At 38.6% G+C, this 15906-nt stretch overlaps 2 protein-coding genes across 4 annotated transcripts; both read right to left on the bottom strand.

Annotated features, from left to right (window-relative positions):
• Nucleotides 1-428: 428 nt before the first annotated feature.
• Nucleotides 429-3141, bottom strand: LOC122024251 (CSC1-like protein At4g35870). Its single transcript, XM_042582828.1, has one exon. It carries the CDS (start codon nucleotides 2995-2997, stop codon nucleotides 589-591), a length of 2409 nt encoding a protein of 802 aa, XP_042438762.1. The 5' UTR covers nucleotides 2998-3141; the 3' UTR covers nucleotides 429-588.
• A 312-nt stretch (nucleotides 3142-3453) lies between these two features.
• LOC122024252 (NEP1-interacting protein 1-like) lies at nucleotides 3454-6852 on the bottom strand. Of its 3 annotated transcripts, XM_042582830.1 has the most exons (7): nucleotides 6748-6852; nucleotides 6624-6660; nucleotides 4578-4734; nucleotides 4313-4494; nucleotides 4139-4222; nucleotides 3897-4058; nucleotides 3454-3797 (listed from the first exon to the last, which is right to left on the bottom strand). In XM_042582830.1, exons 3-7 carry the CDS (start codon nucleotides 4693-4695, stop codon nucleotides 3675-3677), a joined length of 669 nt encoding a protein of 222 aa, XP_042438764.1. In that variant the 5' UTR covers nucleotides 4696-4734; nucleotides 6624-6660; nucleotides 6748-6852; the 3' UTR covers nucleotides 3454-3674. The 3 variants fall into 3 exon arrangements, with proteins under 3 accessions (XP_042438764.1, XP_042438765.1, XP_042438763.1); XM_042582831.1 differs by lacking the exon at nucleotides 6748-6852 and having other exon boundaries at nucleotides 6624-6667; XM_042582829.1 differs by lacking the exons at nucleotides 6624-6660; nucleotides 6748-6852 and having other exon boundaries at nucleotides 4578-4983.
• Nucleotides 6853-15906: the final 9054 nt, after the last annotated feature.

The following is a 15906-nucleotide window of genomic DNA, read 5'->3' on the forward strand; positions in this document are numbered from 1 at the left end:
CACGGAAGTGTCGCGTGACGCTTCCGCCGCCGCGAGAAGCGTCGCGTGACGCTTCCGCCGCCGCGGGAAGCGTCGCGCGACGCCTCCACAGCCATCGGAAGAGTCCTGCGACGCTTCCGGTGGCAGCGAAATTTGTTCTCCTCATGTGCCAGTTTCGGTTCGTCACCGGAACGGTAAATTTCGACTGTTTCGGGCGGCACGGCTCGGCACTTCAAACCATGGATGAAACATTGCAACTAAAACCAAAAGAGTAACAAAAACAGAAATTGTGAATGAAAGGATAAAATTGATCTATGACAAACAGCCGTAGAAAAAAAAGAAATTAAAAAAAAAAAGCATGGACAAAGTAAGACTTCATCACTTACTTTCACAATCCGAATCCACCAGTTTTTTGAATGGCATTGCCGACGCTTTGCAAGCATCTCAAATAAAACAACAAAAATTATAGACTCCATGGTGCAAATATCAATGTGGGTAGTACATACAGCAAAAAAGAATGCCCAAGCTATAGCCGTAGTTACATTAGAACCAAGCACGTGATGTAACAAACTGTACATGAAGTAAAATGAATTTGGAATTCAAGTATTATTATGATTGTGATTCATGAATAACCCAATCAAGGTTGATGTTTGAGAAAACCTCATAATCAGTTGGACCATCTACAAAGCTATCGACTGTCTGAATTCCTTCCAATAAAGCTGGCCGGCATGCATCACTTTTTGTTGGGAGCACTTTGTAGACGAACAACAACCCTAGTGTAAATGTGGCTTGCAGCTTTGTAAAGTCACCCTGGACGGAGAAGAAAAATACCATCGAGAGAAGGAACAACACCACGCAGAAATGCATAATGCATGAGACCCTGTCAATTAGCTTTCCGTCATTACCAGCAGGGAAGCCTCGAGCTCTGTATACAAATAAGAAGTTGTATTTGTCCACCATGTACCGGTAGCCAAAGTAGATTGCACCTACAGGAACCACAAGTGGAGCGAACAAGGAATAGATCATGGTGAGTGTGAAAATTGTGAGATTAAATGCATAATATTGCGCAAAGTCGAATGTCTGCTTTGGCGTGTGGAAACTCCTGCTTGTAGGGTACACAGAAAGATCGTGTACCTCGAGACCATTCAAATCCAAACTACCTTCCCTCTCGGAAATGAGAGGCATCCTCAAATTATTGCCTACACCATTCTGTTCTACTGTGCTCTCCACAGTTTGCTCTGGAACTAATTGAACCATGTCATTCTTCTTAAACTTCTTCAAAATATTCTTCATCCAAGGCACTGGAGCTAGTAAATCAAAGGAAATCCCCAGGAAGGTACTTGTGATGAGAAATGCAAGGGTGGCTAGGCATGATCTCGTGAGGAAAGAAGCACTCATATACTGTTCAATTTGCTTGCAATCTTCCCCATCCAAGTAACACCTTCCCATTCGAAGGATTGCATTCTCGAGTGTGGATTCCACCATAGCACGCAAGAGAATGAGATTCACCAAAAAGAAACAAACCATCTTTAGCATAGCGGATCTCTGCTCCCCAGAGACAGTAAGGTGGCATTCAAATTTGGAAAGATAGGAAAGAGCAGATGGAATAACTATATACAAGCTTACGAAGACTAGGACATTTGGTAAGAACTGAAGAATTAAAGCTCCAAACCAGCTCGATCCCTCAAGCCAATTTAACCATGAATTAGCATGATCAACAGCCCCTGCATTGATTATCCTTGCAGCGCTGCTCATTGCATTGATGATTGCTAGCGGCGAACTGAAAAAGAGAAGCATTAGGAGTAGACAAGCATTGACAGCAATCTTCCTCAATCGCAATGAGAGCTTGTTCAAGCCCAAATGATTCCAATAGATGTCAACAGCAGGAGGAGCCCTCTCAACTCTCCACCGGCTCCGCCCCAGCTGGAGCTCCATCACAGGGACGAACTGGCCAATGGATCTTCTCTTCCGCTCCGATCTCAAGTCCCTCACTGCCTTATTGGCAGTGTACGCATCCTTAAAGACCACAAATGCAATACCAGCACCAGGAGCCCTTCCTTCCTTGTATTCTGAAAGCTTGTTCTGCAGAACCAACTTCAAACTTTGCAGCTTTCTGAATCTCTCTTCCTGCGTGAAGCCTAATTTCACAGAGGTCATTGCCCAGATTTCTTTCGCCTTCCTCAACCATGCATGCTCATAGATCTGGCTGCTTTCATGGCCATCATCGTCGTCGTTCAATAGTGATCGGGAGTGCATGTGAGTTTCCAGCCATGAGATTTCATTCTGAAGGTTGGTCCATTTCAAGGTGAGGTACTCCAGGGTGCATAGATCAAAGGGCACAACCACGCGATACACCTTACCGGGATACCGGTGCTGGAGGAACTCTTCGAGCGGGGCCTTGTTGGAAGCTAGGGATTTGGGAACACCCTGCACCATCATAGTAAAGATTGCAATAGAGCCCGAATTGGATTCGCTGGGGTTGCCGTTGCCATCACGGAATCTTGTAACACTCAGGTCATCCTCCATCCGCGAGATGCCAAGGTGGGAAACGAAAACGATAAGGGCGGCGAGGAGGAAGTGCAACCATAGGATCGGAGAGCCGGAGTGGATGTGGGAAATGGTAGTCCGGGCGAAGGGGTCGGCGAGAGGGACGGAGCCAGAGAGGTTGATGGGAAAAGCGGCGAGGAGAGTTATGAGGGAGACGGCGAGGAGGACGAAGAAGCTGGCGCGCTCGACGATGAGGAACTGGGCAGCGTCGGCGCCGCAGTGGAGGGCGATTTGGGCGGGGGTGGCGTGGTAGACGGCGAGCAGCCTGGCACCGAGCGCGGAGGGGCCAGGGAAGCGGCGGTGGTCGTAGCGGAGCTTAACGAGTAGGAATAGGAGGACGCAGGAGGCGGCTCCGGCGGCGGAGATGTTGAGGAGGTACTGGATGTTGCCGTACCATGCGGAGAATGGGAAGTCGGGGTCCGGCGCCGGCGATTGAGCGGCCATGGTGAGAGAAATCAAGAAGAGGCTCATCGGCCGTCGTCCTTCTCCGTCAGAAGCAACGACGGGGACGAGAAGGAAGAATCGGAGGCCCCAACCCTAGTTCCGGAAAGACGAAGGAATGGTTTCCAAAGAGAGAAGAATACACGTTTGCGGTGTCATTCTGTCCCTCTAATTTGATTCGTTTTGTTTTGAATCGAATGTCAGTTTTTTATTGTATCACAAAATATTAGTCTCAATTTAAAACATTTTATTAGTTCCTTTTAAAGTTGAATATTTTTTAGATCGATAATATTTTTTATTATCGATCTTCATATGATAACCAATTTCTTCCTATAACTCAATCCTTTGATAAATTTCTTCTTGCACCTATAATCAATTGTGATGCACAATTCTATAAAAAAGCATCATCGATTCGTAACTTTTGCAAATTAACTAACTATATTAAAAAATATTAATCCTATACTATATAACTAAAACTTGAAGTAACTTATCAGAATAGCAAACATTTAGATCAAATTGGCACTCAAGCATTCTATTTAACAATTCAGGGCTGGTGCCGCTGTTGCTCGAGCTTCAATTTTTCTTTCTTTCTTTCTTTCTATCAAGAACACAAGAATCTAGATAAAACAAAAAACTGAACCTACCTTATTTTCCAATTTTTTCAAGAAAAAAACAAGATACTCAATAGTTCAGCGACACCAAAACCTTCAAATATCCCTTCTGCACAAGGGACAAGAGGCATGCCTTATGAGCCAACTGTCGATGCATGGCAGATGAAACATGTGTTGACATCTTGGCAGTCTCCTAGCCAATTCTCCCACTTCCAGTTCCTAAAAATTAAAAAAGTAAGATCAATTTTAAATCTTTTGCTTAATTATATTACAATTGACAGTGGAAGGCTTAAGAAAATTCCTTGAAAATTTTAATACCTGCAGACACACTGAGCAACCAATCTTCTCCCCTGATGCATCGACACTGTCTTTGGCACTAGTTTTACACTTGGGCAGCTTCTCAACCTCCTCGAGGGGCATGCCCATTATTGTGGCACCAGACTCAAACAAATCGAGACTCTCAAAACTCAGAGCTCTCGTCTGAAATAAATACCACAGTCCGTATTTCAGTTCGTGTTTTTCCGATCGAAAGAAATTAACTTAGTATGAAAAACACATACATGACGCTGGATTGCACTCCGCACTGCTGGTCCAACCTTTTCCGTAACTAGTCTTCCTCTCGCGAGGCTAGAGACTATGTCGAGCTGTAAATCATGCACAAAACTAATCAGAATTAATATTCTGTAGGATTTTAATTGTTCTTGTCGCTTTAAGTTTAAGAAGGAAATGAATACCAGATAGAGAAGGGTCCAAATGCCTGATTCCCTGGAGTTCCACAAGTCAAGAGAGGATTGGACCACTTCAATGGAGAAGACAGCACCTGAAATGGCTCCAATTGCAGAGCTTCGCACAAGACCACTCTCAGAGCCGGCAAAGCCTGTCAGAGCTCCGGTGATGGCCCCTGCAATTGATCCAACTGCACCAAAACACACTAATTTTGATTAAGAATTCAATACCAAATAGTGATTACAGAGGAGGAGAATAAGAGGAGATACCGACCGAGTACGACGACAAAAGTGAGAGTGATACCAATCGCTCTTGCAAACACCTCGGAGGCCACCCTTCTGTAACTAATTAAACTCTCTCTTTCCTCGGAAGAAGAAGAAAGGGAATCCATGTCTTGTTGTTAAGGGATAGGAAGGATGAGATATTGGAACTGGGACAAGGAGGAAATCCAATATATAGAAGGAGCAGATGCTTCAAGCATGAGGAACAAACCAATTTAAGCAATGAATTGTTTTTTTCACTTTCTTTCCTTCTTTCTTATAGAACAAATTAAAATTGTCTTTTTAGGGAAGTAAACTAGTTGTTGATTTGTTTTAACGAGTGGGTCGCTGTTAGGTGATTTGGGCGAGGAGAGACAGAGAAGGAAAGAAGTATATGTATTAGGGAATAATTATTATTAAGGAATATTATTAATTATTAGATAATAATTATTATTAAATAATATTATTAATTATTAGGTAATAATTATTATTAGGAAATATTTATTTGTTTCTTTATATTTTATGTGTTTTCCTAATTAATTTTTTTTGTATTTTATCTATTTTCTTAATAATTAAGAAAGAAATAAATATTTTTTAATAATAATTATTCCTAAAATAAATAAAGATTTTTTTTCTTTATATTTTATGTGTTTTCCTAATTAATTTTTTTTGTATTTTATCTATTTTCTTAATAATTAAGAAATAAATAAATATTTTTTAATAATAATTATTCCTAAAATAAATAAAGATTTTTTAATAATAATTATTTCCTAATAATGTGTTGTAAATATGCATTAATCCGATCCAGAGAAACAAGCCCCCTGCTTCAAATGCTCTTCCATGTTGTTTACTGATTTATTATTATTATTATTATTGAGAAAATTAGAAACTAATGATATTGTACACTGAATTAAATTCAGACATGGGCAAAAATTAATTATGGGAACAATTTGGGACCATCAGAAAGAAGATGCATAAAAACTGGAACTGGAGATCAATATTTAAAAATGAGATGGCTCATAGTCATGAAGGGGTCTGCCACTGTTGATTAAAAAAATTAAATGTATAGATAATGACGGAACTAATTAATGCAATTGCAGCCAATTTAGTCATCCTTCGTCCAAACGAAGGATATCCAAGAGGTTAAATGATTCGAATACAAATACCATGTCGCTGAGCTTAAAGAACAAACAATAACATCATGGTACTATGTATTAATCGAAGCACTTCGCTTAAGAGAACTAAAGGTATAATAATCATAATGGCTTGGCGACTTGTGAAATGGAAAATGAGAAGAAATTAAATGTAGAAGGCCGGGGTTGATATATACATTGAAGTTTGAGTGAATTAAGAGATTGTTGACCCATCCAAGCTTGGTTTGGGAGTAACAAAGAGGATAAGGATTGTTGTTGTTGTTTTAAGATATTGGAATTATATATAGCACTTTTTATGTGAGTTGGTAGTCTACTTAATTAGGGTAGATACATAAAAAAAAAGAAAAATGAACATAAAAATCAAAAGAATTTCTTTATTTTTACTTACGGATCAAAGTGATGTTCTATTTGATTTCGTCAAAGAGGAGCTCTATCTTCTTTAGGGCTTGTTTATCCCAATGGAAGAAAGAAGAATTGAGAGAAGTAGAGAAACAAAATAGTTACTGATCTTTTTCTTTTATTCACTCAGGTAAACAATTGTGATGAAGGAGTTCCTCCAATATTCCTCACAGATTAATTTTGCAGCTCAATTGTGAATTTGCTGTCGATGAGATCTTAGTGGTCATCAATTACGAGTCATAATTGGGCTAAACAATAGAATTAATAAAGCAATAGGTGATATCGTTCATCCCAAATAGTATAGAGGTAGTAAAATCATAGGAGATATTTTGCCCTATCGTAGTAAACTTTTGCATGAGAGAGATCAAATACTCAACAAGGTATTTTAACACCCGCTCAAAATTGACTCGAAAATCCATTACAACAAATATCCATGACAGTGTCAACTATTTCAATTCGTGGATGCAATAGTTAAAATTAATTAATAACAAAAATGAAATTGTCACCTTAATTGGTAGCCCCTATAAGATGGTCTCTCACTGTCTGAAAAAGAAAAAATTATGAGGGCTTCATCTAACAACAATAACTCATATAAGGAGGGGTTAAAATAATTAACAGATTATTTCGCACCTATTGAAAATTAATCCCAAGTTTATTGACAGTAATATCTTTATATAAACTAACGTAGACAGTGGAACAAATTTATTGATAAATGGTATGAGAATGATAAACCATTGAATGAGTGTGGTTGAGGGAGCTCGATGAACAGATCAGGTTGAGATGCATGTGGGTGCCACAAGGGCAAAGAGCAATAATACGGTTGAAGACCAGATTAAAGGAGGAGAATATATATGGTCTTCATTTTTTATTTGCCTACTCAATTTTCATCTTTTTCTTTCCTTTGGTTAGGCAAACGTAGTTGATAGATTTCTTCTCCCGCTCTGCTTTTTCACTTCCTCCTCTCTCATCTCAAGAACATAAGGTATCTTAAAAAAAAAAAAAAAAAAAAAAAAAATTTGATAATTTCAGTTAATTTCATTGATTATTTCTGAGGATGATCAATTTGGTCCCATGAAAATTTTTCATCGATCAACAGGATAAATCAGAAAGTGCACGCGGCGGTCAACTCAGAAGTCCAGCATCCTTTAATTACACCCCCCATTTGGAGAAAAAATTTCTACAAATACACCATAGTTGGGGTTCGAACCGCGAGTACCTGGATAATAATTAACCTGAATATTCTACCATGATACCATGACCCCGAGAACAATATGAGGTACATTAAGAACATACATTTGGGTAAAAATGAAATTTAAATCTAAAACTTTGACAATAATTTTAAAGGTAAGTGTTTAATAGACTTGTTTACTTTTATTGCTTAAAGTTTAAAAAAAAAAAAAAACATTACAAATTCTCTTCTAATTATATGTGATGTTTTAAAACTAAGAAAATTGGATAGTTTTAATAAAAATATTGACTTTTACTAATTTGAAATAGTACACAATGATGACAACAACTAAGCTTTATTCCACTAAATAGGCTTAGTTATATAGATCTACTTACGTCATTGAACTCTATCTCCTACTATATCATTATCTATACTTAAATAAATTTTTATCTTATTTTATTATTGTTAACCAAGTCTTTTTTGGTCTTTCTCTTCCTCGTTTAATATGCGTGTTTATCATAGTTTACATCCCCTAATTGAAATATTTATTGGTCGTCTAAGTACATACTTGTACCATTTTAAATGTGTCTTTCGGAGTTTTGTCTCAATAGATGTAACTCTGACTTTCTCTCTAATACTCTTATTTCTTATTCTGTTCATCGTAGTATGTTCATACATCCACCTTAACATTCTCATCTCTACAACTCGCATCTTTTGCTCATGTGCTCGAGTCAAAACCCGACATTCAGCTCCATGCAACATAACAAGTTTAACTGTAATTTTGTATAACTTTTCTTTAAGTATTTGAGATACTTTACGGTCACATAAAACACCTGATGCTCTCCTCCGTTTCAACCATTCTGTTTATATTCTATGTAAGACATCTCTCAATCCCTCAATTGTTTTGTAAAAATGATCATAAATATCTAAACCTCTCGGTTTCAGACAACTCATCATCTCCTATCTTAACAATTATTTCATTACATCTAATATTGCTAAACTTAAATTTCATATATTATGTATTTATTCTACTAAACCTAAAACATTTATCTTCTAGTGTTTTTCCACCAAAATTCTAGTTTAGTATTTACTTTTTCATATGTTTCATCTACCAAAATAATATCATCTGCAACAACATGCACCACGGTATTATGTTTTGAATGCATGCAGTGAGTTCATCTATAATTAGTGTAAAAAGATAGGAACTTACAGCTGATCATTGATGTAACCTTATCTTTATTGAAAATATTTCAGTTACTATACCTGAAGTCTTTACTTTAGTCGATACATTCTCGTACATATCCTTAATTAGTTTAATATATGTTATGTTAACACATCTTTTTTCTAGAATTCTCCATATATTTTCTTTTGGAATTCTATCATAAACTTTTTCTAAGTCAATTAATATCATATATAGATCTTATTTTTGTAGGTTTGCATTAGGCTGGCTAGAGGGGGTTGAATATCTTGAAAAAAATGTTATAAAAATAAACAAAAATAGAGGTAAGGGCCTAAGAAAAGATATCCAAGAGGTTAAATGACTCGAATACAAATACCATATCGCTGAGCTTAAAGTACAAACAATACATCATGGTACTATGTATTAATCGAAGCACTTCGCTTAAGAGAACTAAAGATATAATAATCATAATGGTTTGGCGACTTGTGAAATGGAAAATGAGAAGAAATTAAATGTATAAGGCCGGGTTGATATACACATTGAAGTTTGAGTGAATTAAGAGATTGTTGACCTTGTTATAAGATTTTGGAATTTATATAGCACTTTTTATGTGAGTTGGCAGTCTACTTAATTAGGGTAGATACATAAAAAAGAAAAATGAACGTAAAAATCAAAAGAATTTCTTTATTTTTACTTACGGATCAAAGTGATGTTCTATTTGATTATCGTCAACGAGGAGCTCTATCTTCTTTAGGGCTTGTTTATCCCAATGGAAGAAAGAAGAATTGAGAGAAGTAGAGAAACAAAATAGTTGCTGATCTTTTTCTTTTATTCACTCAGGTAAACAATTGCGATGAAGGAGTTCCTCCAATATTCCTCACAGATTAATTTTGCAGCTCAATTGTGAATTTGATGTCGATGAGATCTTAGTGGTCACCAATTACGAGTCATAATTGGACTAAACAATAGAATCACTAGAGCAATAGGTGTTCATCCCAAATACTATAGAGGTAGTAAAATCACGGGAGATATTTTATCTTAGCGCAGTGACCCTTTGCATAAGAGAGATCAAATACTCAACAAGATATTTTTACACCCGCTCAGAATTGACTCGAAAATCCATTATTACAACAAACATCCATGATGGTGTCAACTATTTGTCAACTATTTCAATCCGTGGATGCAATAGTTAAAATTAATTAACAACAAAAGTGAAATTGTTACATTAATTGGTAGTCTCTCTAAGGTGACCTCCCACTGTTTGAAAGGGAAAAAATTATGAGGGCTTCATCCAACAACAATAACTCATGCAAGGAGAGGTTAAGACAATTAACAGATTATTTCGCACCTACTGGAAATTAATCCTAAGTCTATTGACAGTAATATCCTTATTTAAACCAACTACGTTAGACCATGGAACAAATTTATTGATAAATGGTATGAGAATGGTAAACCATTGAATGAGTGTGGTTGAGGGAGCTCGATCAACAGATTAGGTTGAGATACATGTGGGAGCCACAAGGGCAAAGAGCAATAATATGATTGAAGACCAGATTAAAGGAGGAGGATATATATGGTCTTTATTTTTTAATTTGCCTACTCAATTTTCATCTTTTTCTTTCCTTTGGCTAGGCAAACGTAGTTGATAGATTTCTTCTCCCGCTCTGCTTTTCACTTCCTCCTCTATCACCTCAAGAACATGAGGTACCTTAAGAACATACATTTGGGTGAAAATGAGATTTAAATCTAAAACTCTGACAAAAATTTTAAAGGTAAAGTGTTTAATAGACTTGTTTACTTTTACATGATTAAAGTAAAAAAAAACATTACAAATTCTCTTGTAATGATATGTGATGTTTTTAAACTAACAAAATTGGATAATTTTAATAAAAATATTGGCTTTTACTAATTTGAAATAGTACACAATGACAATAACAACTAAGTTTTATTCCACTAGGTGGACTCGACTATGTAGATCTATTTACGTCATTGAGCTCTATCTTCTAATATATCATTATCTATACTTAAATAAATTTTATCTTATTTTATTGTTACTAACCAAGTCTTTTTTGGTCTTCCTTTTCCTCGTTTAATATGTGTGTTTGTTATAAGTTCATATTGTCTAACTGAAGCATTTATTGGTCGTCTAAGTACGTACCCATACCATTTTAAATGTCTCTCAAAGTTTTGTCTCAATAGATGTAACTCTGACTTTCTCTCTAATACTTTCATTTCTTATTCTGTCCATCCTAGTATGCTCATACATCTACCTTAAGATTCTCATCTCTACAACTCGCATTTTCTGCTCATGTGCTCGAGTCAAAACCTAACATTTAGCTCGATACAACATAACAGGTTTAACTATAATTTTGTAAAACTTTCCTTTGAATTTTTGAGATATTTTACGGTCATATAAAACACCTGATGCTCTCCTCCGTTTCAACCATTCCGTTTATATTCTATGTAAGACATCTCTCTCAATCCCTCCATTATTTTATAAAAATGATCCTAAATATTTAAACCTCTTCGTTTCGGACAATTCGTCATTTCCTATCTTAACAATTATTTCATTACGTATAATATTGCTAAACTTAAATTTCATATATTCTGTCTTTATTCTACTAAACCTAAAACCTTTACCTTCTAGTGTTTTCTGCTAAAATTCTAGTTTAGTATTTACTCTTTCACATGTTTCATCTACCAAAATAATATCATCTGCAAACAACATGCACCACGGTATTGTGTCTTGAATGTGTACAGTGAGTTCGTCCATAATTAGTGTAAAAAGATAGAAACTTAGAGTTGATCCTTGATGTAATCCTATCTTTATTAGAAATATTTCAGTTACTTTACCTGAAGTCTTTTCTCTGGTCATTACATTCTCGTACATATCTTTAATTAGTTTAATATATGTTATGCCAACACCTCTCTTTTCTAGAATTCTCCATATAATTTCTCTTAGGACTCTATCATAAACTTTTTCTAAGTCAATTAATACCATATATAGTGTTGGGATCTTAGATGGCTAGAGGGGGGGGGGGTGAATAGCCTCTTTAAAAACTTAAGCAGAGAGTTCTACACAGAAACTAGTTAGCGCAGCGGAATAAGCAAACTAAAACAAAACGAAAAACAACACACAAACACTGATACACAGATTTACGAGGTTCGGGGATAACTTGCCCCTACTCCTCGGCGTGTCCGTAAGGTGGACGACTCCTTGATCTTCGGTAGATCGCACCCCGGAAGAATTCCGGCTAAAGATCCTCCTTCTAGGTGGAGTAACCTTCCCACAAAGTCTCAAGAAATATCTAAGTTAGAGCACGAGACTTACAGAAACTCGGTGGCAAAGGAGAATAGAAATGCTTACAACCACGCGAGAATCAGTAGCAGAAAACAGAGATCGCAGTTCACCCGAGAGCTCAAGAACTTCGCACAACCGCACAGACTTTTCTTTCAAGCTTTCTTCTTCTGTTCTTGTTCCCCTCTCGTTGTTTTTATTGCTTCTCAAAACCTGATCTCTGCTGTCACAGATCTGGTCCAAACTACGCAAATCAGCGCTGCAGCCAATCCCTTTTCCTCCTTCTCTGATTCTCTGAACTCACACCAATGATATCACAGTCAACACTGGTGTCTTCTGAGCTCGAACCAATCCCCAGGAGTCAAGCAGATCGCAGCCAGATCACAGCAGTATCCGTTGATGCCTGAAATGCACCATGCGCCGCTGAAACCAACAGAAAGACCATTTGTCGCATTCCTCTTACGAACTTAATTTGAAATTAGGCTTGGAATGATACCTGTTAATCTGCAAACTCAAAAGCTAACAGCACAGAGGATTACATCACATAAATGAATGAGATATATCAAAAGCAGTGAAGGAATCGTTGATAAGGCGAACAAATCAGAATGTGTGGATCGGTCACCAGACCGATCACAGTGCCTTGGACCGATCAGGCAACAGCCTGATCGGTCGCAGTGACCGATCAGATTGAGTGTGGATCGGTCCACAGACCGATCCACCTCTTTTCTTTCTTTGCAGTCTCTTCTCCTGATCGGTCTCCCTGACCGATCAGATTGCACTCAGTGTGCTACTGAGTGTTTTCTGATCGGTCTGCAGACCGATCAGATTTCACTCAGTGTGCTACTGAGTGTCATCTGATCGGTCATCAGACCGATCCGTGGAACTTAGTTTCACTGGATCGGTCTGCCGATCGATCCACTGATTCTTGTGTCACTGGATCGGTCTACCGACCGATCCAATGTGCCATTGAAAGTCCACTTAAGTCTCTCTCTGACTTAATCCGAAGAACGAGCTACCAAGCCCTCTCCGACTTCGTCCGGTCGAGAGAACGAGCTACCGAGCCCTCTCTGACCTAGTCCGGAGAACGAGCTACCGAGCCCTCTCCGACTTCGTCCGGTCCAGAGAACGAGCTACCGAGCCCTCTCTGACCATTCCGTGCCAAGTCACCATACTTGGACTTTTCCCGTGCCAAGCTCCCTGCTTGGACTTTTCACCAGATGTCTTGACCCATCTGGATTTCCCTTGCCTGGCTTTACTCACCAGGACTTTCCCTCCCAACTGATCAACCTCGATTAGTAGTCATTCTTAGTTTAATCAATATCTGATACAAACTTAAATCAGTGTCAACATCAAAACAACAGCCAGGTCAGACTGTATCAACATATAGATCGTATTTTTGTAGGTCTATGTTAGGCTGGCTAGAGGGGGGTTGAATATCTTGAAAAAAAGTTATAAAAATAAACAAAAATAGAGGTAAGAGCCTAAGAAGCATAACAGTTACTTGGTTACAACATAGGTGGTTATTAATCCAAGATAATGAAAAAGCTCAGTAAAAATCTCCTTCGTCAAAGGCGGAGAAAACCTTTACAGTCATTAATGCTCAAAAATAGTTAGAAATTGAATACAAGAATTATTATTTAAGTCCTAACTCTAGGGGGATTTTTATATCCTCCTGGACGGAAATTACCATTAGTTTTTGTCGATTAGAGACACCTCCAAAGATGTCTAGAGTGTATCTAAGAGGATAGTGTTTATCCTGTACATGATAGAGTTTTATTCTCTCTCAATGGTAGCTTAACAACTACTAGAGGCACCTCTAAGGGAGGCGTGAGGGTGCCTCCAAGGGAGGCGTGAGGGTGCGTCCAAGCAATTGCAGGGCACCTTCTTCAGGCATGCGTGAGGGTGCCTTCATGTTCCTTTGAGGCACCTTGGGTCAAGAAAGCAGTAGCTTCTCTACCGACACTCGAGACACTTCTAACTCCTTTAGAGGCACTCAAATCTAAGTCAACTTCAAAGTTGACTTTCTTTACGTGGGTGATGCTCTGGTCATCCGAGATCGAGCTCACCCAAATTCAACTCCGGTCTTCTTCTCGAGCGAGCTTCTCGTCTCTTGAATGTGCAGCTCACTTCCTTCTCGTTCGCTCACTTCCTTCTCGTTCTCCGCTTGACTTCTTGTATTCCTAAGTCCCTGTACACTCAAACATAACGTATTAAAATCGCAAGATCTAACTTAACATAATTAACTATATCAAAACTAACCCAGGGTGTTTACAGTTTTTGCTCTAGATATTTTTCAATTAGTTATCTAAGAAGATGTATAGCTACTATTGTCAACCTTCTAAGCATGAACCCAAATTGATTTTTGATCACCGTGGTCTCCTTTCTTAATTTTTTTTCTATTATTTTTTCTTAAAATTTCATGGTATGACTTATTAGTTTAATACTTTTATAGTTTACACAATTTTATACGCCTCCCTTGTTCTTATATAAGGGAGCTGAGTACTTACCCTCCATTGATAAGGTATACTTTTTATTTTTACTATCATGTTAAATAATTTTATAAGTCATTCAATACCTTGTTTTCCTAGTCACTTCCATATGTCTATCAGAATATCATCTGGTCCAATGACTTTTCTATTGTGCATCTTATTTAAAGTTTGTTCTACTTCTAAAGTTTAAACTTTACGATAACAATTTAAATTTCTATACTCATTTGACCTACTTAAATTACCTAAGTTAAGTTGGTCACATAAATCTTCATTAAAAAGTTGATAAAAATACCTCTTCCACCATTCTTTTATTTCTCTATCATTTACTAGTACCTTATTATATTTATCTTTAATACATTTTATTTGGATAAGATCTCTTGGCTTCTTTTCCATCACTTTAGCTATTCTATAAATATCTCTTTCCCCTTCTTTTGTATCTAATTTTTGATATAATCATTCAAAAATTTTATTTTTTACTTCATTCACTACTTTCTTAGCCTCTTTCTTGGCTACTATATATATTTTTTAAAATTTTCTCATTCTTACATATATATAATTACTTATAAGTTATTCATCTTTTTCCTTCACATTCTCTTATACTTTCTGTTCTTGTCCGAGAGTTGAGTCGACGGACGCTGGGGACATGGTACTCTCCGCTGACTCCGCGTAGACTCTGGGCTGACGTGGACTCCAGTGAACCTGCAGCAAAACCGAGCCGGGAGGGGGATCCCGACGATGACCCTCCGACGCTCAAGTCAGGCGAGAAGAAATCGAAGCAGAGTAACGAGGCCAAGAGCTACAGTAGATGAGAATGCATACCTCCGTCAAAGTCTGGGGTACTTATATAGGATCCCTGGGGAGGGAGCGCACACTTCTCGAAGCGTGCATGCTTCCCAAGACATACCTCAAAATGAATGTGTCAGAAGAATAGGTCTGGCGCCATACCGCAACCGTTCGAGTATATCTCTGACATGACAGTGGAAACTTCCACCGTACGATTCTCTGTCTGATCCGGCCGCCGACCATGCTGTTCGTCGGCGACACATGTCTCGAGAAGGATATCACCAGCTGTCCCCTTCGTCCTCTTCTGCTCCTTTTGTCTATTACTAGCCCAACCAGGAGAGATGCATGGACCCACTGCCCTCCGGGAGGGGACATGTATTGGTCCGAGCGGGAAGGCCGCTCGGCCACATACTCGGATGGGAATGCCTTCGTTGATTCGCAACTCGTCCGAGCGAACAGGCCGCCCGGCGCCTCAACTTTCCTAGGCGGACTCGTGAGCGTCGGAAACTCGACCCGCGGCAGAGCTATTTCTGCGCCACACCGGGCGCGGTCGTGGCCGATCAGCCAGGTGGCCTTCCAATCGGCCACACCTTTGGGTTGACTATCTTGGCTTTGACCTACACGTCTCATTGGCCTCTATCCAGCACGGGACTCCACTCTTACTACCGGATCACGTGCCTCCCCCTCAAGTCTAGTCGAAAGAGGCGGCAAGTCCGACTGACTGGACTATTAGCCAGATGGCACAGCGGCCGCTCTGTCGCTAATGTGAATGTTTATCTGATCGGGCACTACGCAGGTGCAATGGCCGCTCGGCAGAATGCCCGCTAGGACTTCGGAAGTTTTGCTTGTCGTTGATTGCCTCGCCGACCCA

This window comes from Zingiber officinale, chromosome 9B (assembly GCF_018446385.1).
Source record: "Zingiber officinale cultivar Zhangliang chromosome 9B, Zo_v1.1, whole genome shotgun sequence".
In the NCBI taxonomy this organism is placed as follows: domain Eukaryota; kingdom Viridiplantae; phylum Streptophyta; class Magnoliopsida; order Zingiberales; family Zingiberaceae; genus Zingiber; species Zingiber officinale.

Coding starts and splice junctions, on each gene's coding strand:
- LOC122024251 (XM_042582828.1), bottom strand. CDS start 2,997: ATGAGCCTCTTCTTGATTTCTCTCACCATGGCCGCTCAATCGCCGGCG.
- LOC122024252 (XM_042582830.1), bottom strand. CDS start 4,695: ATGGATTCCCTTTCTTCTTCTTCCGAGGAAAGAGAGAGTTTAATTAGT. Junction 4,059..4,138: donor GGAGTGCAATCCAGCGTCAT/GTATGTGTTTTT, acceptor TATTTATTTCAG/ACGAGAGCTCTGAGTTTTGA. Junction 3,798..3,896: donor GTTGCTCAGTGTGTCTGCAG/GTATTAAAATTT, acceptor TTTAATTTTTAG/GAACTGGAAGTGGGAGAATT.